This window comes from Cinclus cinclus, chromosome Z (assembly GCF_963662255.1).
Source record: "Cinclus cinclus chromosome Z, bCinCin1.1, whole genome shotgun sequence".
Taxonomy (NCBI): Eukaryota; Metazoa; Chordata; class Aves; order Passeriformes; family Cinclidae; genus Cinclus; species Cinclus cinclus.
The window spans coordinates 60623389-60650247 of record NC_085084.1 but is presented as its reverse complement, the minus strand read 5'-3'; the positions used below and the strand labels follow the sequence as shown (position 1 = coordinate 60650247).

The 26859-nt window shown below is 37.2% G+C and overlaps 1 protein-coding gene across 5 annotated transcripts in view; it reads left to right on the top strand.

The window, feature by feature from the left end:
• CERT1 (ceramide transporter 1) overlaps positions 1-26859 on the top strand; it is a 79177-nt gene that overhangs the window by 1478 nt on the left and 50840 nt on the right. For all 5 annotated transcript variants that reach the window (XM_062513003.1, XM_062513002.1, XM_062513004.1 and 2 more), the window contains exons 2-3: positions 2104-2238; positions 23571-23687. In XM_062513003.1, the coding sequence (XP_062368987.1) occupies positions 2104-2238; positions 23571-23687 (252 nt within the window). The remainder of the gene's footprint in view (positions 1-2103; positions 2239-23570; positions 23688-26859) is intronic.

Genomic DNA, 26859 nt, shown 5'->3' with positions numbered 1-26859 from the left:
TTACTTTTCTGGATGATTATGCTGAGTGTAGCAGAGACTGTCTTTCCCATGAGAACCCGGAATTTAATCTGAATAGTCAAGTATGGCGAAACCTGTCACAATGAATATGTTTGAGGGGTAAGGTTACCTTTTGTTAGTTGATACCTCAGTAATTATTGAAGTAAATTAATCAAAATGGAGTGGTAGCATACTGAACTTTATGCTAAGGAAATACCTATTTTTAATAACTTACTGTGTGTAGTTAAGTTCTAAAATCATAGAAGTAGGCTGGAGTTCACTGTGTGCATATCAGTTTTATTAGTTCTGCCCTTCAGTAAAGGGAAAAGCTGTGAAAGAAAGGGAGTAATTTGGTGAGAGAAACTTGTTAGAAGTATGTCCTGCTGGTGTTATGAAAAGTTTTGAAACTCTAGATTTTTTTTCCATTGTATTTCCTGCTAATGATTTAAGATGGATACAAAGAAAGAACTTCCATGGGAGAGGCTTCAGGAAGCACTAGAATCTAGATGTTTGGAAAAACATCGGTCTTTTCTCTGGCAAAACCTCGTGCCTACTCAAGTTTACACTGAGGAGCCTCTTAATTCACGGGACATTTGAATTGCAATGGCAAGCGTTGATTGCAACAGCAGATGCAAGATTCACTGCTATGTATGTTTCTGTTAACTTTTTCAGAGACAGAAAGGTGCTTTTCCATGCTTTATTTTCCCTCAAGAATAACTTTGGGCTCTGCCTTTCACTTCCTGGGAGGAGTTGGGAACATGACAGATGGGAAGAGAGGAAGGCAGGAAATAATACACCTCTATGATTGCTTGTGCTACCACTTCATGTACTAAGCACACTTGAGCTTTCTTTAAGTAATGCTGTATTTCGCAATTAGATGTATTAAGAGATGAAAAAGGGCTTTATATTTTAAGAGCAAATCAAGGTCTTCCCTACATTTGAAAATTGTTAACAATTTCTCTGTTACTATTTTTTTTCTTAGACATCATCATCTTAGTACAAAAGTTAACGTGGTAATTATGGAATATGTGTTAACTAATGTATGTAGTATGAAGTGGGAATGAGACTGTTAGTTGACTTTTCCCCCTCATTTTTTAGATTGCAAAGTGATGAATGATGGATAGACTTAAATGTTAACCAGATTTTTTCATAAAAGAAATTTTTTTCATTTGTCAAAATCAAATAAAAGCTTTCATGATAAGATTAGTTTTAATGCTCTTGTTTCTATTTTCATCAAATCTATAACATTTCCACCATGACTGGTTAATAAGTATTAGTGTATTGTCAGAATTACAGGATATTCCTGATTTTCTGTCAGTGTCAGATGGTTCTGTGAAGTTCATATGATTCTAGCAAGTGCAGGCAAAAAGGTGTTGCAAATGGTAATCAGAGCTTATGGTGACTTCTTACTAGATCTCTCTAGAATTAATCCAGAATTTGTGCCCGGAATATTGGTTTATTCAGTGTGTGAATGTGGAGTCCCTAGAAAAATCTGAATAGCAAAAAATGATTGGATGTGTGCTGTAACCAGGTATCTTCCTTGTGAAAGTAATTAAAATTAAAACCTAAAGCAGTTTCTGTGGGTTAAATGAATAAAGCATGGGCTCATCTAGGCACTAAAATAGTTATTTACTGTGCTGTGGGATAATGGCATTTTTGTATTTATATTAAGAGAACTTTAGAATAATTTATTTTATATAAAATATTATATATGTTCCACCTAAGCCTTTTGGCCTAGCTTCAGATTTTAAATCAGGTGCTTAAATTCACCTTAGTCATTAATGCTTGATTTTTTTTCCCCTTCCCTGTTTTCCTCAATTTATGTTATCGGTATATTTATTGCCTTTTCTGTAACTGGCCTTGGCAGTGCAGTTGGAGTCCAGACATCTGTTGTCTTATTGACCCTTCAAAACAACTTCTTTTTGTTGCTTTAGGAGTTTGTAAAATTCTTCCAGGAGCTATGAGCAGAAAGAAGTTCTCATTTGGGAAGAACTTGTAAAAATAAGTTGTCTTTTTTTTTGGGTGCTCAAAAGCCTAGAAAATATACATCATTCTTATTTTATTGTTATCTTTCTATTGGCTGATCTCTGGAATTTTTTTTTACAGTGGACCAACTACATTCATGGGTGGCAGGATCGATGGGTAGTTCTGAAAAGTAGCACACTCAGTTATTACAAGTCTGAAGACGAAACAGAGTATGGCTGTAGAGGCTCTATCTGTCTGAGCAAGGCTGAGATTACAGTAAGTACTATTTTATTATTGCCATCATTCATGTTTTAAGGTGCTATATATTTGTGTGTGGTGAAAGCAAGCATGCTAAGTATGGCAAATTCTTTTAGGTCATCTACTTATGACAGTGGCATCAGTGGAACACTGTGGAGCAGGGCAAGGAATTTCTAATGAGAAAAAACCCTCTTCTAATTTGTGGCTTTGGCAAACAACTTTTAATTTCTTACATTAGAGGTCTTTGTAAGTGGATAGACAGTCTTCCTCTAAAGGCTGCAGAGATTTTCCTGTGAGTCACTTTAAGACCCCAGACCAGCTTCCCAGAGGAGGTTCCCATCCTTCATAATCTTTGCTTTAAAAAGAAGTTGATGGTTCTTTGGCTGTGTTTCTTGACTTTCTGAACACAGCTCTGTTGGCTTCCAAGAGAAGATGTTCTTCTCTGCACTTCTTTCTCTGGACAAATTAGTATGTTACTGTTTTTTGTCAAATGCTAAAAGAAAGTCTAGAATGGACTGGTAGGAATAAAGAGCCTATGTATAAATGAGTTTAAGTGTTATGAGGAGCGACTGAGGGGGCTGGGTTTGCTTAGCCTGGAGAAGAGGAGGCTGAAGAGGGACCTTATTGCCCTCTACAACTACCTGAAAGGAGGTTGTAGCAAGTTGTATTTCAGTCTTTTCTTCCAGGTTGGAAGTGGAAGGATGAGAGTAAATACCATCAGGTTGTCTCAAGGGAGGTCTAGATTACACAGTAAAAATGCTTCATAGTAGAGGCTGTAAAACATTGAAACAGGATGCCCAGGGTAGTGGCAGAGTTACCATCCCTGCAAATGTCAAACAAAGTGTGGATATGGCACATGATGGCATGGTTTAATGGTGAATAAGGTGGTCCTGGGTTGATGGTTAGACTTGAAAACATTAGAATTTTTTCCCAACCTTTATGACTCTGAAAGCTTAAAAAGAAGAATTGGCCTTAGAAGGTAAAGAAAAAAAAATCTGCTATTTTGGCTTTCAGGATTACAATACACATTAGGACTAATGGTTGTAAAAAAACATGCTGTAGTCTTTCTTCAATACCATTAAATAGTCTGTCCAGTTATGTGATTTAGAGTAAAAATAGCTGTACTTTCACATAGCACACAAATTACTAAAGTAGTAGTATTAAATCTTATCATGTATGTTCTTATTCCACCTAATATGTGGAGATTTTTCAGTCTGAATTAAGGATGATGAACAAGACTTACTAATAATCAGCTTACAAATAGAATTTTATTAAACACCTCTTGGTTTAGGGAAAAATAAAAAAAAAAGACTGGATTGATTATATCAACTACATGAATTATAGAGAAAAGCTTGTGAAGAAAAGGAGATTTTTACACTTAGATGTCTGGCAAGTATTGCAGCCATCTAAAAATTTAAGCAGATCATGTATTGTATTTAAACTATTTTTTTTTAAATTGTTTCCATTTCTAAAACTTCCTCAAGATGCAGGTTAATCAGGAATTTATTGTACACAGCGATCTCTAGGGAGTTCTCACTGAGGTGTATCTATGGCAGTCTGTTGAGCCTATGATCAGAACTTCCAAAAATCTCTCAAGAGGCAAGAGCTTAGCATGACAACCAGACAGAGACAGGAGGGTGCTGGCAAGGACATAGCCAAAGGGCATCTGCAGCCATGCTGTACAGCACATCTCAGCAGCCTGAATTCCAGTTGTGGTGGTGGAGTGAGAAGTTATAGTGATGCTGCCATTGCTGCTGGAATATTTTGGTACAAGGCAGTTTACAAAGGGAAACTGGGGAGCATGTCTTCAGACTAGGATGTATGTTACACTGGAACTTCTTACAGGTAGCATTTTTCTTTCTGACACTTGTTAGATTTGGTAACTTGGAGTTGAATTTTTAAGTTCTTGAATACATACTTCTTGAATACATAGAGAAAGAATTAAAAGCTCCTGCAGTTCTGAAGGTTAATTGGATATTTTAATTCAGTTTCTGTTCAGGCTTGTGCTTTGTGAAGGGATTTGACAGTTCAGTTGACAGATGGTATCCCTAAAAACTGATAATTTCCAATTAGTTATATCTAGCTGCAATTAAAATTATTGTTGTGGAAATTTTAGAAGTTGAGGAATACTATTGGTTCATTTCATGTGTCTAGGATATAGAAATATACTTTTGAAACTGTCTTCTAATTATTCTTTGTTTTTCAGTGGTTATACTTTTAAGCTAGAGTTTTAGCATGGATGCTTCTGGCTTGATAGTTATTTAGTAGCAAATTGAATATTTTATTTTTTAACTGACGTTTTCAATTGAAAATAGATTATGCTCAAATATAAATATTTAAGATATTCTTCCTGAGGCAGGAGTTTACTTCCTAAGTTGATACTTCTCTATCTTTGTAATGTCTTCAGTATCTATAAACTTTCCAGCATGTATTTAAATGCATAGAAAAACACCAATAGCTGATAAGTATTGAAATGATAATGTATGAGAACTGTCAGTGTCACTTTGCTGTCAGTGGAAGTTATTATTTGCTGAATGACTTGTAATTAATTTGGTAAGGAGGGGATGTCAGGTTTCTTATTGGCATAATGTTCAAATGCACTGGTTTGATGTAGTTGATATCTTAATCTCAACTCTTTGAGACTCTTAATCTCTATTTTTCAGCAAACTTAAAGTACGTTCAGTTTCCCTTGATCTTGCTGATCCAGAGTCAGATGTATTAACTACTTCTGTCTTAATCTGTTGTACTTCAGTAAACTTTTCTGTACTATAAGATGGTGTTGATGACTGTAATGTTCCTTTATAGAAAAGGGTGCTGGGTTTTCATAAAGCTTTCTTTTGGATTAGGTATGCTTTTTTGAATCCAATGGGGAATGTAATTATTTTCTGTGCATAATTAATTCTACTGTTATTATAGAATAACCACATTTTGTTAAAATGTAAGCATAAATTTGGAAAGTTGCTGTTGCTGAGTAGTCTTACTCAGATGAGTCTAATTATAAGTCATAGTATTAATTGAGACATGAGTGTACATGCAGAAACCCACAGTTGCTTCTGCTCTTGTTTTATCATTTATTTTGCACTGGGTATGGATTGATAGATAATTTTACAGGGATATTTTGTGAGACACTCATCTCTTCCCTATATTTGATGAAAGAATCCTAGTTAAAGTCATGCTTATTAGCATAGCTTTTTTAGTGTTCGAAGTGCAGAATCGTATTGTTATATGTCCAGAACAGATGTGTGACAGTAGCCTTTCATTGAATGAAAAATATGGGATCTGGTTGGACTATTGGGACTGAAAAGAGCTGATTTCTCTGGAACAGAGGAACAAAGGATGAATATTGTATACTCACTGGATTACATCAAATAATGAACTGGCCATATGAATTAAGTTTGGGGGAGGATGATGAAAGTCAGTATATGATGCTGACTGACTTGCTTTTGTCCACATAAGACAAAATACCTCAAAGGTGTTTAATTGGTTTATAACAGGTTGGAAGCTGAAACTGAAGATAAAAGTTGTGCTATGTGGTCAGTGGATGAGATAAAATTATGCATATTATAAAAACTTCATATATGGACAAACTTCAGCTTTGTTGTCTTAATCTAGCCTGGGCATACTAAATTACTGCTATTGATAGTAGTCAGTGCCAGTTGGCCTTTATTAAGGATACCCTTCTTTATTTTAAAGCTTTGTAGTTCTTTCATTCTTGAAGTTAAACTTCCAGTGTGGAATTCTGTGTGAGGTTAAGAATGGATATTCATGGCAGTCCTGTGTGGATCCCTGGGGCATGGTTTTGGAGTTGGAAGTTCCAGGGTGTGTTATTAAAAGAGCAAAAAGAGGATGCCTTGTAGATCTGGAAGTCCAGCTTTCAGGCAACCATATCCATAAGCTTTGATTGCTGTGCCTGTTCCTTATAGTCCCATCACCACTGTTGTACAGAGTGATACAGAGTGACTTGCACTAATTCATGTAGTCACAGCATGATAAATAAAGAATAACACGGTACGCTGTGCCCCCACTTCAGGCAAACAAAGAAGAAGGCCAACACTAATTTAATCATGGTAGCAGTGTGTTTTAATAGATTTTCAAATCTCTTTATAGAGTTCTTAATAGCCAAGTGTTTATCTGATGAATTCTAGGGGGTTTTGCCTGGTCAGTCTCTCTTAAGAGACTGACATGTTTGTATCCAGTAATCAACCAATAAAAGTAAAAGAACTTCACTTTTTAAAATTATGGATAGCTGAACAGCCACCTTTCACCACTCTAGTAGTATTCTTGATTATTTATGGGGTGATACTGACCACCATTGGGCATTTGTGAGAGGAAGTACAGATTGACATTTTTAAAGACATTGGTGAGTTAACAGAAAATGCTTCATGCATTCATCAATTAAAACACACGCAGAACCTTCCTATGAGTTTTTTTCATGGAAATGTCAAACCCTACAAATCTCTAAGTTTTATAATAAAGATTGTATTTTTGGTTAGAAGAGATGTCAGTGCTAGAGAAATGTTATTGGTAGCATGAAGAACCATGTCTTGCAAAACAGACTTTAAAAATTCCTCTTGACATTAGCAGTATATTGATGTGTTTCTTTTACTCTTTATACAGTGTGAAATCTAACACTGATTTGGACTCAGTTGATGTGGTATTGTATGGAAGTGGTATAGAAGAAACAAAGTTTGGAATTACTTTTTTTTCCTAGCTACTGCATTAAAATCAATCTAATGTATCTGTTCATGATAAAAGAATGCTGTAATTGCACTTTGTATCAACTGTTAGGTTTGCTTCAGTTGATTGCTAGTTAAATTGAATGGGAACTAAAAAAAACCCCTAAGGTTCTAGTTTCTGGAAGTTTTTATTTAAAAAGCTAAGCCATAAGTCCATGTCCTGGGCAGAAACACTAGCAGTAAATTTGTAGTAATTGCTGATTGCTTGGGAAAGTATCGTTTCCGACTGTCTGAGACTGGAAAACAATCTGGTGTGGCATGACATGATGGGCATTTAATCGAATAATTAATTTTCTGTAATTTGATAAAGTGCCTTCTCAACCTTAGTTGCTACTAAAAAAATTACATGAGTAAACTAAGACTTATACTACAAGCCCTAACTAGGTCAGGGTTTATTTAGGACATGTGTCAATTAGTACTGTTTGCCTTTGGTATGTGTCTCAATCAAGTAGTTAAATCTAGACTAGTGGGAGAATTTTTTTGCTCAATGGGAAATGGATATTCTAAATAGAGGTGAATGTGGTTAGGAATATTTACTCATATGTGAAAGGCCTGAGGTGATTTTTTTTCTGGAGAGGAAAATGCCAAAAAGCAACAGGATAGGCAAGAAGAAAAACGGAGTAAATGCCTAGGACATAATGACACTGGCTGCTGCTGGTGTGGCATGTGGAAGTTGCTTGAAATAACAGCATTCTCTTGGACAATTAGTTTTGGCATTCACATCCTCTGTACAAATTTGTGTATGCCTCTGAGTTATCTGAACCAGACATTAATGGGTTGATCTGAAGTGAAAGTGTATGTAAATACCAAAGTTCTGTAAAGTGCTAATATCCTTCAACCAAAAGAATCTGTCAAGCAAAAAATAATTATTTGGCATGGTAGAGAAATGAATGACTTCTTCTGTAGTATGTATTAGAGACATTAAGTCAGAAATGGAAGAATACACATCCAGATCAGCTCAGTGAGGCTGTTTTTTGTACTGTGATGCAGATTCTAAAATGATTAAAATGTAAAAAAAATCTACGATGTACATTAACCAAATATTTTACCATTACTTAATATTGCTGAAGAATTAGTCTTTAGGACTGGAATATAATAATGTGTTCCTAAAATCTTGAAATTAGGTCTGTAATCCAGCAGTATTTGTCATTTTATTATCAGTGAGAATATAATTCCCCAACATGACTTATTAATCAAGATAATTAAATTCTAACACTGTCATTACTTGACATACACTTCAGGGTCCTAATTCATGGCTGTGGAGCAGTATATTGGAGCAGTTTCATGCTGCAGAGTATTACTCACAGATGTATACCAAGTTTTAAATAATTTCAGTGTTTTAGGTATTAAAGCTATGATTTTATAGCTCAGCAAATTTTTCTGTGCTACTTGCAATCCTTATTCTTACTCAATCTGAATTTCTATGCATTTTCCTAAGATTGATTTATAGTTGATTTCTTGCTCATGAGTATGGTTGGTTCATATGTCACCCCCTCCAGGGTGTGGTGTTGCTCAACAGTCGTCCTGGGCAACTTGCTGTTGATTATCTGGTGTGTCTTGTGACAGCTATTAATGACATTTTCAACAGCTCTATTGAAGATTTGTACAATGTTAGGCCTCACTTTTGGATAAGCGTTCATAGAATAATAACTCAGAAGTCAGAATACTTTTCATCTACTAATAGCAGCTGCCATCTCTTTTTTTTTTTTATACTTCCTGAAGTTACTTCCTTAACCACCCTTTCTGTTCATACATTCAGAATAGTTTGTCATAGATGACTGCTTGCATTTTCTATTCCCAATTCATGTTCTTGTCTCCTCCTTTAGGCATATAATTTAATTGCTATTTTCTCATGTTCTTGTTGAATTCTAGTTAGGGTGAATTCAGTCAAATAGTGTGACAAACTTCACTACTTTTTGAATCTGTTTGAGGTGCCTTTCCTCTTGCCTGAAGTCCATCATTCCTTAGTTAACAGGATTAATTGGAACAGAATCTATTATCCCAGATCTCCAGGAACTTAACTGAGGTTGTATTGTGAGTGGTGTCTAATATGAGCTTAATAAAGCTTTTTAAGTTGCTGTCTCTTAAGGACAACTGTTGCTCTTTCTTAAGTTCTATTTTTAATCTCTTTCAAAAAAATTATATGTGCATATATAGATCTATATATATATATTTTATACATATGTGAGAAGGTTAGAGGTAGCTGTGATGGTAGAGTTTAGACTGACAATTCAGGTCAATGTTAAACTTGTAGAATGAAAGCTTTTAGACCGACATTCATTAGGAACGTGCCTTGTCCGTTTAATTTGTTCTTACACATTGTTAATTATTGCTATATGTTAATTATTACACAGTAACCATTATAACTTTGTGTTCAAAACAGTCACTTATATCTGACTTGCATCCTATATTATATGTAACTATACAGTACTGTGGAGCCAGTACCATATTTCTAGCCTGACATCTTTGTTCTTGATGGTCCTAGTTGCTGAGATGAAGGTAGCCTAGTTGAAGAACCCTTCAGTCAGGGATGGGGAAGGTTGGATGACAGGACAGGTATAGAACTGAAGTATGCATCTTTTGCCAAAACATACACACAGGCCCAGATTAGGATCTTTTGTAAGCATCCTTTAATATATGATTGGAGCACCTGATGCTGGACTGCATGTGGTATGTTGCTGGAGAGGTGTTCCTTTCCCAGGCTGCAGCCTTGTTGCTTCCTTGCCCTCTTGCTCAGCTGTTGGCGCTTTTTCTTTTAAGCAGCTGCTGCTACCAAGAGCAAAAACAGCCTTCCCAGTTGTGGAGGCTGCATGTTTTCACTGACCAATATTTGACCATTAAGGAATTGTTTATGGCTGTGGGACCATGGCTTTTCATCTGTCCATAGTTTCAAGGTATCTCATGCTTATATTTTGTGTCATAACATGAGACACCTGGTTCCAAGATCCAGTTCATAGAGCCAGTTTTCATAACAAGTTAATGAGATCAGCTTAGGACTGGGAATTACATAGTTAGCATAAGTCCTGTTTATAGAAATGCTTATACAGTTGTACTGTGTTAAGTTGCTTATGTTTGGATTCAAACCAAGCTAATCTTAAGTCTTAGTGTGGTACTTTTGCAGGTACATTAGACCTCTGTTATAGCTGGAATGACACTGATTTCTTTGAACCAGAATTTCCATTTCCATCACCATGTATCTAAGTCCAGAATGTTCTCTGTATGTCAGCTCAATATAGTGCTATGAAGCATGAATTTACTCTTAGGGTAGAGTACCTTCTCTGTATATTTACTCATTATTTTCTTGTGAAATCTATATTGTTCTGTTGCCGCTGGTGTATGTAAGAGTGTTGTGCCACCCTGCAGTCCATTGTATGAGGTACAACTAAATAATTAATATATTAATCAATATACAAATAGTTATTTTAGGAGTGCAGCAGTGCAAGTGTGATTCCTGCTCCTACATTTGACTGTCCAATAAAAATAAGCTTTAAAAATGTGGCTCAGACAGTGCTTCTGCATTCTCGAAACTTGATAAAAAATTTCTTGGCTTCCTTCCTGATTAATAGCTGTAGCTTCTTGCTGTATATTATGTGATTCCTATGAAGTTTAGCATGGTGATTTGTAATCAATTCTAGCTTGATGTTTTTCTATAGTATAGTTCTCTTGTTGCTTTTTTCCCCCTCTGTCTGATACATGTTGTTTGGTGAATAATTGAAACATTTTATTCCAGCTGGAAACCTGAGAAGTATCATATGAATTTGTCTGCAGGGGATTCACTTTGACTTAGTTCTCAACAAAGCAATAGTGTGTATGTGCTCATTTCCATAACTGATAGCTCTAAAGGTAAGTTTTATGAGTTAGACCAAGTTTCAAGTTCTTCAGACTGTGTTTAAACAGGACAGGCCCATTAGTTATATCCTGATTTCTTTTTATGTATCTAAATCTGTTAATACCAATTTACTAATCTATGGAGCTTTTACATGTATCTGTACTCCCTAGTAGATCACTTAAGGTGACTGCTGCAAGCACATGCTGGTTTACAACTATTTCAGCCTTGCCCTCTTTCTTCTAGTAACACAGTGCCATTCCATTTCTTTGGCTAACGTTTAGCTGACATTTCAACTGCACATTTGTTTTAGCTGACATTTCAACTGCACATTTGTTATACTTTTAAGCCTTGCTATTACAGGTGATTGTTTCTTCAATAGGCACTTGAGAATAGCAGTGTCAGGGGTATGTTTACATATAAACAAATACAGCATGACTTGATACTATCTACTAATTCCACTTCATTAACACAGAAATATTTTGATGAAATGCTAATCCGAAAAAACATATACTTTAAGATACTGTCCTGTAAGATAGATTAATTCCTCACAAATAAATACAAAAATTGTTTTTAAATGATCATTTTTGCATCTGAATGTATTTGGCAGGTGTGCAGAAAACTAGATTGACCAGGTTTATGTCTGTACTTTCAGATTTTAAATGTGGTTTCAGTGCTAAAGTATCATTCAATGTATACTTGATCCAGACTTAAAAAGACAGTTCTCCCATGAGAGAGCTTTCTTTGCAATAGATTAAAGCAAGCTAATTTTAAATTTGCAGTCTATGCTAAAAAAGTAATTTTAAATTCTGCTTACATGCTTCTGCTTTCACTGGCCTCTACTTTAGCTAGGTTTTGAAAAAATAAGATCCTTATTTAAAAGAAAAATGAGTGTTTAAAGGAATTTTGAGAAGAAAATATCCTGACTAAAGACCTGAAGTGAAATATTTGGTAGTAGCAAAGAATGTAAAAACATTTAAAAGACTTTTATATTTTTATGCCTGTTTTTCAATAAGTTTTTTCCTATATGTGCAAATATACCATTATGAGAATTTTCTTTTTAATGTGCAAATGAGCAAGAAGTTAGATACCCCATATTTTGTCCCTAAAGGTTTGTCACTTTCAATAGGCAATAGAGCTGTCTTATTTACTTGCTTGTTTGTAATAAGGTTTTCTTACACCATCAAAAAAACCCCAAAACAGTACAAGAAATGTAAGAAGAATACAGCCAGTTAATGTAACTAGAAAAGTGGTTCTTATTGCTTAATAACAAAGAGGAAAGGCAAGACATCATAGTCCAGTGTTTTGATAAGGTTTTGACTGGATTTTTGAACTAAGAATGGGAAACCAGAATATCATGTTGTGATTCTTGATAGATCTAATTGGCCAGGTTTGTGGATCTACTTGGCTTTTCTTGGGGCAGCAGGGGGAAAATATTACAATTATAGGAAATTAGAACTTGTAATGTCTTTTGGGACTTCAGTACATTATTAATAAAATGTATTATAAAATGTATTATAAGCTATGAAGTGTAGTGCTTTTTTAAAATTGTTCCATCCTTAGACTTAGATCCAGGATAGATATTAATACTGATATTTTAAAAAATCTTTGCAAAATTAATTACTTCTTGTTTATCATTATGAAGCCAGTTGTCTTCAAGAATAAGTCATAGGGACAGAAGGATGTCGATGACCTTTTATGATTGCACTGAGTGTACCTCATGGGGCTGTGGTCTGCCAAGCAGCCTCTGTCAGAGGACTGTCCCCATCTGCTAAAAGATGAGTTGACGAGGCAAGCGTCCAGCCTGGGTGGGCAACAAGGTTTTGAAGGAACTTAGGAATAAAAAGAAGATGTATCATCTTTGGAAAGAGTGTCAGGTCTCTCAGGAAGTATTTAAAGGAGTTGCTAGAGCATGTAAGAAAAAAATCAGGGCCAAAGCTCAGTTGAAACTTAATTTGGCAACTTTTGCAAAGGATAATTAAAAAAATGTTTCTACAAATATATTAATGGTAAAAGGAAGGGTAAGACCAGCCTTTGCTCTCTTGGATGAGGTAACTTGGTAACTGCAGATGAGGAGAAGGTGGAAGTGCTTAACACCTTCTTTGCCTTAGTTTTTAGTGGGGAGATGGCTTGTCCTCAGGACAGCTGTCCTCCTGGGTTGGCAGAAGGTGTCAGGGAGCAGAATGGTCTCCCTGTTACCCAGGAGGAGGCAGTCAGAGAACTGCTGAGATGCTTGGATGTTCATAAATCTATGAGACCAGATGGGATCCATCCCAGGGTGATGAGGGAGCTGGCAGATGAGCTTGCAAAGCCACTCTCCATTGTTCACCAACAGTCCTGGCCCACTGGGGAAGTTCCAGGTGACTGGAAGCTGGCCACTGTGACACCCAGTCACAAAAAGGGTAGGAAGGAGGATCCTGACAATTACAGACCAGTTAGCCTGACCTCAGTACTGGGTGAGGTAATGGAACAGTTTATACTGAGTGCCATCACACAGCCCTTACAGGATGGCCAGGGGATCAGACCCAGCCAGCGTGGGTTTAGGAGGGGTAGGTTGTGTTTGACCAACCTGGTCTCCTTTCATGAGCAGGTGACCCGCCTGGTGGATGCAGGAAGGGCTGTGGGTGTTGTCTATTTGGACTCCAGCAAGGCCTTTGACACTGTCTGCCACAGCACACTCCTGGAAAAGCTCCAGTCCATGGCTTGGACAGGAGCACTCTGTGCTGGGTTAAGAACTGGCTGGGTGGCCAGGCCCAGAGAGTGGTGGTGAACAGTGCTGCATGCAGCTGGGGATCAGTCACCAGTGGTGTTCCTCAGGGGTCTGTGTTCTGTTCAGTATTTTTATTGTTCTATGGATGAGGCTATTGAGTCTTTAATTAGTAAATTTGAGGACAACACTAAGCTGGGAGTTTGTGTCAATCTGCTGGAAGGTAGGAGGGCTCTGCAGAGAGACCTGAAATGGTTGGATGGATGGGCAGAGTTCAATGGGATGAAGTTTATTAAATCCAAGTGCTGAGTCCTGCTGAGTTCTATTTTGGCTACCATAACCCCTTGCACCATTACAGGCTGGGGATGATGTGGCTGGACAGTGCCCAGGCAGGAAGGGACCTGGGGGTGCTGCTCGACAGCTGACTGAACATGAGCCAGCAGTGTGCCCTGGTGGCCACGAAGGCCAATGGCATCCTGGCCTGTGTCAGGAACAGTGTGGCCAGCAGGAGCAGGGAGGTCATTCTTCCCCTGTACTGGGCACTGGTGAGACTGCACCTTGAGTGCTGTGTCCAGTTCTGTGCCCCTCAGTTTAGGAAGGATGTTGAGATGCTTGAGCACATCCAGAGGAGCAACAAGGCTGGTGAGGGGCTTGGAACACAGATCCTATGAGGAATAACTGAGGGAGCTGTGAGTGTTCAGCCTGGAGAAAAGGAGACTCAGGGTGACCTTGTCACTATCTCAAAAGTGGTTGTAGTCAGGTGGGGGTTGGTCTCTTTCTCCAGGCAGCAACTGACAGAAAGACAGTGTTAACCTGTGCCAAGGCAAATTCTGGTTGGATGTTAGGAAAAAGTTCTTTATGGAAAGAGTTATAAAGCACTAGAATGGTCTGCCTGGGGAGGTGGTGGAGTCACCATTCCTGGATGTGTTTAAAATAGGATTGGATGTGGCACTCAGTACCATTGTTTAGTTGAGGTTTTAGGACATGGGTTGGACTCAGTGATCTTGGAGGTCTCTTCCAACCTAGTGATTCTGTGATTCTGTCTGAGGAGATTGCAGGTTGTCCTGCAGAAAGCATGGTTAGCTTCAGCGGATGCGGTGCAGGGTGCAGCTAAGCCCCACAGCCACTGTGTGACATCTCAAGGTAAAGAGTTAAATGGCAGAAATGCTTTTCAGCAGTGTGTGAGAGAGAGGAGTGAAGAAAAGGTGTGAGAAACAGCTGTCTGGGCTGGAAGAGGTGCTACAGCCACAGAACAAGATGCTCTGCAGCCTATAGAGGAGAGCATTGTTCAGGCATTTTTGGTGTAACCTGTGCAGAGAAATACACCAGACCAGACAAACACACTGCAACCTGTTTAGAACTCAACTGTGGCAGCTGTATATCTGTTGACAGAGGCTGCAGCTTCAAAAGAGCCCATGCTGTAACAGGTTTATCTTAAAGAATTGCAGTGATGGATGTGCTTCTTGCTGGAGCATGTGAAGGCATGAGGAAGGAGTGGCAGAATTAAAGTGGTAGACCACAGCCCTCATTCCTAATCCCCCTGTGCCTCTCTTGTTTCTCACCATCCAACTCTACTTTGCAATAAATTAAGTCAGTTTTCTCCAAGTCAAATCTGTTTGACTATGTTGCCAGTAGGTAAGTGATGTCTGTCTTTATCTTGACCCATGAGCTTTTCAGTGACTCTGGAGAGAAATACGTTAACTTGAAAAATACTACTATTTAAGGCACAAATGACAATGTTTTGACTGATCTTGTCTGGTAAAATCCTAACCATGCATAATATTATTTGGTAAAACACATATTGTGATTCAGCTGATAGGATTTTTCTGTTGATTATTTTAAGTATTATTAACCATGTAGAGTGCAACTTCAAAATCATGTTGGTGGTACTTCACTACTTTTCTGTTCAAAGTTTATTCAAAAGTTAGCATGTTTTTCAGCCATTTTACATATTGGAAACGGGACAATTTCTTTACAGTTTGGATCTCTCATGAATTAAATGCTTTTGAAAAATTGTTTTTGTGCACTTTTCAAACTTAGCTGACATTTTTCATTTGCATTTTTCTAGTTAACTAGTTGCAGCCTTTTCCAGTTCCCAGCTGGTTTTACATGGGAGCTGAAATGCAGTTTTCCTGTGTGATTTTAGAAACTAATTTTTTCAGTCTCACAGCACAAATCTTAAAGTAAACTTTTTATTTTTGGGGTTTTGTTAGCACTATTTTTTTTCTGGTATCAAATAGTTTCTTTCTTTTCCTTTATCCTCAAAGTACGTACTTTGGTGTTAGCCTCAATTCCCAGTAACTGCAATGTTTTTCTTGGTTTGATACACAGTGCTTACTGAGAATCATGGAGTGACTGTTTAGTATTCTTTATTTGATGTTGTAACCTGCTGCACTGCATTGATTTCCTTTTTTCTATTCTATCAGATTAACTAATTTTTAAGGTGCTCATTATCATATTTCTATACCTCATCATATATTGTGCTTTCTCTTTTGTTGATATAGGATACTGGTTTTCCATTGCATCCTAAATTATTACATGCTCATCTCTCCCTTTTTTACTGCCTTCTGTTGTGAGTTTTCCTTACTTATGAGTGAATAAAGTGCTCTTTTGAACTTCTGTCTGTTTCAAAAGTAATACCCTGTTACAGATAGAATTAATTTTATTCTGATTATTGCTTGTACCCCTCTGACCTTTGTAGTCCTTTCCATATTATCCTGGACTGATCTTGTGCATTTACTGTTGAAAAATTGAGAGGATAGAAGTTTTGGCATTTGAGTGAATAAATCCAGGTCCAAAACCTCTTTGAATGATCTGTGAAAACAAATGGGCAAGTCTGTAGTTGGTGGTAACTGCTCTAAAATGTGGTTTTTGTGGAGGAAGTGGTAGTTTGTTCAGGTACTTTGTAACTGGAGGATTTCAGGAAGTTGAAGAAGAGTGCAAAAAGGATGCTTTTTCCTGAATACCATGGGAATGGTAAAAAAAAAACCAAAAAACCAACAAAACAGTGAATAAAATGTACCTTGCATGGTAGGACAGTGACAGTTCACATGGGAAAAGATCTGTGTTCAGCTCTCTGGAGCTGGAGACGTTGTTTATGAATAGTTATAGTCTGGCTTGTATCTCCTTTTCCTGGGTATAACTTTTCATGTCTACTTCTTTATAAAAGGTATTTAAGTTGAAACTGGTGTAGTTTGCTATCTTAGAAAGATTTACAGGCTTATTAATATAAAGATGCTTGCAGATAGCCATCAAAGTTGCAGAGTGCTGTTTCAGTATTTCCTCAGCAGATGAAGCAAAGGGCAGAATGTGCCCAGTTGTATTCCAAGTGAAAAAGAAGTGTTTGCAGCATAGTTTGTCCCTATAAACATGCTACATGCAGGAACAAAAAACAAAAAACTGCATGCATGAGTTACAGCATTTGCATCAGCGAAATATATGCAAAATACTTAAGTCAGTTTTACTTGATAAGGCTTTTTTTGTTTCTTAAAAGCTGAGTATTAGCATTTTAATAGCTTTAGGTACTCTGATCTAAGGCATATATGTGTAGGCCATCTTTTAAAGAAAAAAACTGAAATTTCATTACCAAAACTTTTTCTTAAATTTCAGTTAAATAACTTCTGATTGACACTGTACCCAAAACTACTCAGAAAAAAAGAGTGTGAAACTCTTAACTTGCTCTGTGTTGCACTATGAGAAGCAAAGGGGGAACATCAGGTTTCATGTTTTAGTTTAGGCTAGATGACAGCCTGTTGAATTTATGCTAGTGGCATTCGTGTCTGAGGTCTAAGGAACTGTGGTTTTCATTTTCTATAGGCCTCTGTTGTTTCTCTTGTCCTGGTTCCCAGCTCAGGATTTTCTTAATAAGAAAAACATTTTAAAAATTTAAAATAATTTCAGCTTAGATAAGTTCTGGTTCTGCAATGAGAAGAGTGACAGAAGCACCGTTTAATAATTGTAATATGCAGACTTGAATTGTATCTGCTATGAACCACCCTGGCTTTCCTCTGTAAGGAAAGGACAAAATGCCATTAATACCATTTGGAGTAGTGAGAGAGATCAAGCAAAAGTTTCTTCATTCAAGGTTTTGGTTTGGGTTGTTGTTTTTTTTTTTTTTCACAAGGAGTACTTAATCCTGAAGGTTATAAAGTATATAAAACCACTTAATCTTTCCTGTGTGATTTGCCTTAAGCATCCCAAACCAGTATTTTTCAAGCAGATACTGCTCTGAAGCTACTTTTATGAATACTTCAGGCTTGACAGCTGTATAGCAGGAAGGGTTTTGTGGCAGTGCAATCAGCTATGACTCATGAGACCTGAGCTGGCTACCGACTTCCTCAGTAACTGTAGCCAAGTAAGTGTTTATTCATATAAACCATTCTTGCTTAGAAATGTTTAGAATTTAAGAGCTAGTATCCACTGGTTTTGGAAACTTGAATGGATGGTTGAGTATTTGGAATTGCCTTTGTTTCTGCAGGATTCTCTGTGGGTGCCTTGGAAAAAGAAGCTTAGGAGTCATACAGAAAAGGTGTTTGTGAATGCTGGAGGCCTGTTTCTTCCAGCATGTTCTTGAATGGAATTATGATTTAGCTATGGGGGTTTTTGTTAGTTTTGTTTTTGTTTTTTTAATGTGGGCTCTCAAAGGATCCTTTGGTGTACACAGAGGTTAAGTCTGACACAGACACTTAAGTCTGTGCAACTCAGCTTTGAAAATGCTGTAAATGTTTTCAGGTTCCCCCAGTTCACAGTATCTTGATCTGGGTTTTATTCCCCAATGGCCTTTCAGTTTATGTATGTTGCTTAAGACTGCTGTGGGTTGGGAAAAAGGAGCTGAAGTTCTCCAAGGTGCTTTAAATCCCGAAGATAGATAGTGAACTCCTACTTGCTTCCTGCTTCCCTGCATAACTAAATCATTCCTCTTTCTTATCTTGGTTGTGGAAGGTCATTAGGACATATCCTGGCCTTAGCACATGTCCTTAGCTTGTTACAGATGAAAATCCCTATTTATCCTCCAAGGTCATGTCATGTGACTGGCTAAGAACAGTACCATTTTATAGCAGCTTCTGAGTGTAAAGCGGAAAGGCAACACTAGGCTAGAAACAGTGAACCTCAAAAAGGAATGAGGTCCAGATGAAATGAGTTGCAGTCTACCGGAAAATAGTGAAGAGAAATGGAAAAACTTCCAGGAAGCGTAAAGGAGTCAAACTAGTCTGATGAGAATGTTAGAAGAATAAGGGACAGATCTGAGAAGTTTTGAATAATACTTTGTGTTCCTTGCTAGATGCAGCTGCAGAGAACAATGAAAACACTTAGACCGAGAGGTAAATCAAGCAAGTTTGTCTGTAGCATGGGGGGAGAAGAATGTAACAGTGGCTTCCAAAAAGTTACACGCAGAAGTCTGCCTAGTTATCAGTGCAAATGAACTGTAAACTCCTTACTGGTGGAGAAGGGGGTTAACTGACAATGACATGATTTGTTCTGTGTTAAGAAAAAAAAAAAATCACATGATTAAAGTGATTTATTTGTCTTTTGTGTTGAGTTAATTCAGGGTTCTTCCAGTGAAGCATGTTTGAAAAAAAAAATCAGAAGGATGATTAATAATTTCTTCAGTTGCCAAGAATATGGAAAATAGGCAATTAATAGATACTGTAGGATAACAGGTAAACAGTAAATCATGTATCTCCTGACCAACTTCTTCTGAAGCATGTTTAACCTCATTAGTGGTTATTTCTTTTCTTCAAGCAATTTCATCTAACAGGATTACCTGGTCAGCTGTATTTTTTTTAATAACATGGAACTGCATGGTGAGCTAACTCTAAACCTGATTTATAGAATCACAGAATGTGCTGAGTTGGAAGGGATGTATCAGAATTACAGAGTCCAACTCCTGGCCCTGTGCAGGGGAACCTCAGGAGTCCTACAATGTACCCCAGAGATTTGTCCAAACACTTCTTGAACTCTGTCAGGCTTGTTGTGATCACTTCCCTGGGGAGCCCGTTCCAGTGCTCAGTGACTCTCTGGGTGAAAAACTTACTCTCCATGTCCAGCCTAAGCCTCCCCTGACTCAGCTTCATGCTGCCTCCTCAGGACCTATCACTGGTCATGAGAGTGAAGAGATCAGTGCCTGCCCCGCTGCTTCTTGAAAGGATGTTGAAGATCACCGTGAGGTTTCCCCTCAGTCTCCTCTACGCTGAACAGACCAAGTGTCCTCAGCATCTCCTCATAAGGCTTCACTTCCAGATCCTTCACGGTCTTCATGGCCCTCCTTTGGGTGCTCTCTAATAACTTTATTGTCACGGTTGGGGTGGACATGATGTACAAATAGACACGCTACTTTTCAGAAGGTTGATATGCCTTTTATTACAGCAGCCAGCTGTCTTTTATACCCTCAACAAAGTTTACACTTTGTTTGTCAGTTACAGTAGATCAACATAATATTGATTAGTGTAAAAACCATCTACACATCTGTCTTACACAAAATTTTTCTAAAAATGTTTTTCCCAGATGCAGGTTTTCTTTACTGCTTATCTCCTTCTTCTTCTTCTTCTCTTCTTGGTCTCCAGGCCAACAGCCTCTTGATGAATACCTTTCAGAAATAAAGCCTTGTCCATTAACCCTCGCTGACTCACAGACCAGCTGTAAGCCTCTCCACACTTTGTCTTTCTTATATTTCTGTGCCTCAAACTGTACACAGTGGTCAAGGTGAGGCTGTCCCAGTGCAGAGCAGAGCAGGACAATACCCTTGTTTGACTGGGTTGGGCTGATCAATTATATATATATGTATATATGCACACATGTATATATGTATGTATGCATGTGTATGTGTGAATAGATATATTGATGGCTTAGTCTCTTAACTACATATAATACAGGAGTATATATGCAGTAAATGGTGGAGAAAATGGTTTAAAGTTTTCTCTAGACCTCAGAGAAAACATATTTCTGTCTCTTAGCAACAAGGCATGAATTTTCAAATATGTTAAAAGCTGTTTTTGAAAGAAGGGGAGTGCAAAAACCTGTCTTTGAAACAAGCAGAGGTGATAGTCTTAAGCTGCATTAGAAGATGTTTGGGTTAGAATGAGATTCAGGGGAAATCAAGGATGATGGTGAACTGAAGTAAGTGCATTGTATGGAAGTGTGGGATCAGTAGTGCTGCAGGCTTTTAAGATTAATTTTGGCAAGTCTTTCTATTCACATACAATGTAATTGCTTGTAACTCTTCTCAAAAGACTTCAAGAATGAGAGCTCAAGCTGAGGAGTGCAATCTTGTCAGGAAAAACCTTGATAGATAATCTTTCTAGACTTTGAGTGATTTTTGGGAATATCTGTGGTTGTTGCAGATGTATGTGCCCCATCACATGACTAAATGAGGGCCTGTCAGAGGAGTGGCTGGAAGCAGACATATAAGTATGATGCATTGCCTTAGCAAGTTTGCTGTTCTGAAGCAGATGAACCTCTTTTACACATTGACTAATAACAATAATAACAGAAAATGCAGCTTGAAGAAGAGGGTCATGAACTAGAAGACTCATATTGTCCTGTATGGGGTCTCTATGGCAAGTTTTGGTAGTGGGGACCTACAGATGTGGCTTCTGTGTGCAGATGCAGAAGTTGCCTCCATATCTCACAGACCCCACTCTATCTGGATCCAAGGTGTACCTGCTGATGGCCAAAATTGAGTTAGTCAGAGATGTTGGTATATTGCCTCTGTGATAACATACCTAAGAAAGTGTAAGAACTGCTGTGTAGCATGGACTGGGAGAGAGGGCTGAGGATGTTGGAGAGCAACAGCTCTGCAGACACAGAGGTCAGTGAGGAAGGAAGGGGAACACATGGTCAAGTGCTGGAGTATAGATTCCCCTGCAGCCTCTGGGGGAGACCATGGTAAAGCAGATTGTCTCCCTGCACCCCCGAGCATCTGTGAGTTGTGGAAAACCCATGCTGGAGCAGCCTCCTAGCAGGACCTATGAGAGCAGCTCCATGGAGAGCGGAGCCCAGGTTGTAGGAGGTGTGGTGGCAGGATTTGTGGCCCCCTGGGAGACCCATGCTGGAGCAGGCTGTGTCTGAAGGACTGTGCCTGGTAGAAAGGACCCACACTGGAGCAGTTAAGGAACAGCTGCAGCCCTTGAGAAGGACCCATGATGAAGATCAGAGATCTCTGTCCCATGAGAAAGTTCTTACGCTGAACAGGGAAAGAGCATGAGGAAGTAGTGACAAAGTGTTTGAATTGACTGCAACTCGTAATGCCTGTTGCCTGCAATGCTTGGAGGGATGAAGTAGAGGAAATAGGTAGTGGAGCCTGGTAAGGAGGAGTGGGATGCTTTTAACTTTTTTTTATTATCCTATTCTGATTTGACTGGTAATAAATTAAAACTATTTTCCTTGACTCAAGTCTGTTTAACCTGTAGCAGTAACTGGTGAGTGATCTCCCAGATAAGTGTCCTTATGTCAATTCATGAGTCTTTCATCATATTTTCTGTCCCCTGTCCAGCTGAGGAGGGTAGTTACTAAGGCATTGGTGGGTACCTGGCATCCAGCCAGAGCCAGACAACTTCATGTCTCTTTTTACACCCCTTTGTCTGGTTCACTGAAGGCAAAGGAGTGTATAGAACCAGTTTTGAAAGCTGGTTGAATTTAATTAACTTGAGATGGTCAGATATTAGGTAATTAGTAGCTTGTTTGACTTGGTTTTCAATCCTTACAGTTGCTGGAGATTTTTCCTATGGGAAGTTTAAATTCTTTAAAATTGTACTCTCATATGCCTGACCAAGTAAATGAAGCTTTAAGCTTACACTTTTGAATGTACTTTTGTTAAACTCTTTTCTAGCTAATTTTTTTTAATTTGGTGACTTGAATTCTGTTACACTGTTCTTCTTCCTTAGTATGTTAAAAACAGAAAGAGAAGTGGGGTCTTCGCTTTTTTTTTTTTTTTTAATGTGCAATTAGCTTTTGGTTTCCAAATTCTTTGAAAAAAAGTCTAACACTGGAATGGTGGCATGAGACTTAATTCTAGGCTTTCTTGGAGTGTTTCATGAGTGAGTCTCAGTGTTTTAGTTTGCAAGATGATGTACAGGCAGAGTGGTCCTTGTGTTGTAAAGGATATTCCTAACATGTATAGACTTGTCTTTAGCATCTGGTACCAATGTTTGTGGTCCTTCAGACTATGTAAAAAGTCTTTATTCTGGAGCTTGTTAGCCTTCTGCAATTATTTATATATGTATTTTTTCTTTGTATTAAATTTCAAAAAGATGTTCTGCTTTTCATGTATGTATTTTCATGCGATACATCTGTATTACATGTCTTTTAAAATGACTTTCAAAGATGAAGAGTGTGTGGACTAATTGGGCTTAGTTGAATGTTTGCTAATGAGTAACTTTGAACTGACAGTGTCAGGGTACAAGGCAGATTAGATCATTGTTTTTCCCTATACTTTCCTTAACAGCTGCATTGTTACATTAGTAAAAGCTTACTAATATTTAGGGCATGTGACAGTTGAGTGGAGATGTGTGAAAGGATTGCATGTGGCTTCCAATTATCTGTGAAATATTCATGGTGAAAATAGTTGAAGCAGAGCATGTTGCTGCTTGTGTAAGTTCCTGCTCTGAATTGTCATTTAGATATAGTCTGCTTTTATGGTTCTATCCTGGTATTTTTTTGCCATGATATGTGTATTTCATCTAAAATTAATACTGGTAGCAGTAATGTTATGGAGTTCTTGTCCTGTTTTGAAATTAAAATTTGTGTATGTAGGAATATTTTCCGGCATGGTAGATATTTTGCTAAAGGAATTTTTTCAAAATATTTAAATATATGGAACTTGTGTGGAATATATTTATGAACATTTTATTTAATAAGAATGCATTGCACAGGCTTTTCTATTTCAGAAGACCAGCATATTTCATTATGCAAGTATATATTAATTATTTGAGACAGCTACACAACATAGAATTTAGAATTTAGGATGAATTTGAGACAATATTGACCAGATTTTCTAATTAGTGTTGGAGTGTCAAAATAATCTGTGAGGTAACATTGATCATGTTGCTAATTTTAGCTACTCTTACACTCTTTTCTGTCACAGCCCCATGACTTTGATGAATGCAGATTTGATATCAGCGTGAATGATAGTGTTTGGTACCTCCGGGCTCAAGACCCAGACCACAGACAACAATGGGTAGATGCAATAGAACAACACAAGGTATGCAATTTTCTGTTTTCTAATTTCTTTTCTCATTCTCTCATTAGATCAAGCACAGTGTTTGCAGAGAGTTTAAGCTTCACTGTACAGTCATTAAAATACAGTATTTATAACAGGTGAAAGCTCAAAACTTGAAGCTCTGTATTAAACATGTTTCAAAGGAATTGATTTGTTCTTCATAGGTAAGACTTTACTGGGGGCTAACAACTGTGAGTCTTTCTTGAGGTCTCTAGCTAGCAACAAAAAAAGAAGTTTTTATTATGTTTGAGTGATGTTTTCAAGGTTTTGTCCATCCTCTTCTGACTATTGAATTGCTTCTTATCTATCCTAGATGTTAACTTGTTAGTCCTAGAGTCAATTCTCTAGGTTATCATTCTGGTTTTAGGCTCCTCTTTTATATAATTTGATTGCTTTTACTCTATCTGATTAGGCTTTTGTCTCTTTGTCTTTGAAGGAACTCTTAATCTGCATTTTGGTTTAGCTTTATTGATCTGTTCCATATATCTTCCAATGAACTCAATTTAATTTTAAAAATACCTGACCTTCCAGCCCTTTAGGTCAGGTAGAAAGTGCACAAAACATCCCTTATGTTTTCAGGTTCAAGATAGGCGCTGTCCCAAGGTATACCATTAAACTATGGTACCTAGCACAATGCAACCTCTCAGTCTGGGTTATTATAGGAATACACTTGAAATAGCTATCCAAGTAGGTGTGAATTTTTACCTTGAGCTTCTTGAAGTGTTGTCTGTATAGGCATTGTGAATAATAGAGGTTTCACCTTTTATTGGCCATGCCTTGCCAATAAACAGTGTATGTTCTTAAATTTAAAGTACTGCCTTTTGATAATAGTTCTCTGAAAAATAATCATCTCAATTGGACTATTCATCCCTTTGTAGCTTGGCATTTTGCCTTCATTTTGATACAGAGGTAATATTAAAACATAAGAAATGAAGTTGCAGAGCCAGGATTCTTTCCTGTAGTCCAATGAAAATATTTAAAGTTAACAGTGGAGTGTTCTTGAGACAGCAGTAGTTCAATTTATTCCTAGTGCAATACCTGTGACAAATTTCTCATGAGGATACAGTGAAGAAGTTACTGTATTGTTCATCCATAGAACTGGCATTTCAAAAACTGGTTTATAGGCTTGGGGGTCTTCAAGTATGGTTTAGTGTAGCCATGGAACATGATAACCCTAGGCTAAAATTTAGGTTCCATGAATGATTTAGCTGGGGAAATACAGAACTTTAACCTGAAGCTGGATAAGCAGAAATGCAGTCCATGTCATTGCATGCTGCCCTGTAGGAATGACTGATGAGAAAACCAAGATCCTGTCTTAAACTCTGCTCATCACAACCTCAAACCTTTTTCATGCTGTTTTTCTATTCCCCTTTGTAAGGCTCACCTTAACTGTTGCTGAGTTCTGAGCCGTAAGTTTATAGACTTGTCAGCTCATAATACAAGATTATTGACTGGTGGCAGTTTAGAGTTTGCCATTGGAAGTGTTAATTTGGAATTGTTTCTCTCTACTACTTTTAAAAAAACTCTTGTGTTTTTCAACACTGATTTTCTTTTTACCTGGATTAGTGCTTAGCCCCTGTAATGAGATACCTGATTATTTTCTTTTGTCTGTCTGGTATTATTGATAAGATTTTATTGGTGAGATTATATGGTCTTATTGAACCTCCTTTTCAGGTGATGAATGAATATTGTGGAGTACAAATTCTAGCATTCAAAAAGTGATCTCCCTGTATAAAGAAGCCTGATTAATTATACAGTTTTTCCACTTTAAAAAATAATCTGTTAATATTGATTTAGGCTTGGACAGTTTAAACTTTCATACTTTGCAAGAATTTGGTAATTATTTAAATAAATAAATTATACCAGATTTCTGCCTTTATGCTTAAAGAAGAATAATGAAGGGTTGATTATTTATATATTCAATTTTTTTCTTAGTATTTAGAGTTAATATAGGGAAAGGGATAATGAGAGCATTTTTCATTATTTTAATAAAGTTATTTTTCAGCTTATTTTTTAAAGATGTTCTGGAATGTTGTAAAAACAGAAGAAACGTATGTCTACAAGTAGGAAGTGGTAATAAGTCCTTCTGTATATGCTGAACTGACAAGAAAGTTCAGTTTGCATCTTGCTATCGTAAAGTAATAACACTGGACTTGACTGTTCTGAATCTTACAGCTTTTCCAGTTTGTGCAGTTTGAGGTCTCATGGATATTTGACATTTTTCAGTTTCTTTCATACTCTTTTTTTTTTTTTCTCTCTAGTGTTAACAGGATTTAAGGCAAATAGCAATTGTTTTCATTCTTAAATAGAGTAGAAAATACTAGGGCACATGACTTCTAAATAAGCTATCAAAACATTTAATATGCTAAAGTAATACATTATTGAAAAACATCCTTTTTGTATTATGCAACTAAATATCAAGAATGTAATGATCATGACAAAGCAAGAAAATCAGCAGAAGTTACTTATATAATGATATCTTAGAGTTGCTAACATCTTCTTTCCAGTGCAATATTCTGTTGTCTTCATAATACAGGAGGAGCTTTGTGTGATATATGTTGTAGGTGTAGAGGGGCATCTGTTGCTTCTAACGATTTTACAAAAGTACACAATAACCTTATGACCAGAAACTTTGGAAAAGTGCTGTATTTGGATAAATAGGTGTTCGGTAGAAGTAAACACAAAACAGGAGACTCCAAATCCAGTCTTCAGTCTGAAAATAATTAGTGGTTCTTAAAGAATGTCTTGTTTGTGTACTTTCATTAAGAGGTTACCACTATAACTTGTAATTTTAAGATAGCATTGTATGGAAAATATTTAAGAAACAGTAAATTTTTCTAATCTAACTTTAAAAGGATCTGAAAGAAAATAGAATCTGGAAGACAATCCCATTTTTCATTCAAATTTGTATGAGCAACACTTAAGTGAACCTTAAAGTAACTCTTAATTCATCCTTTAATTAATTCACTTTAGCTCATGCAAGTTTTATATCCTAAAAACTTGATTGAGTGTAGGGGAAGAGGGGCAAGATATTTCATTGCACTGAAAAGTTCAGATTTTTGTCATCTTCCACTGACATTTTCCAAAGGAGCTTTCTGGTTAAGTTACCCAAGCTCATGTAAAAGTTCCTTCTGGGTAAAAATAGTTTTTATTT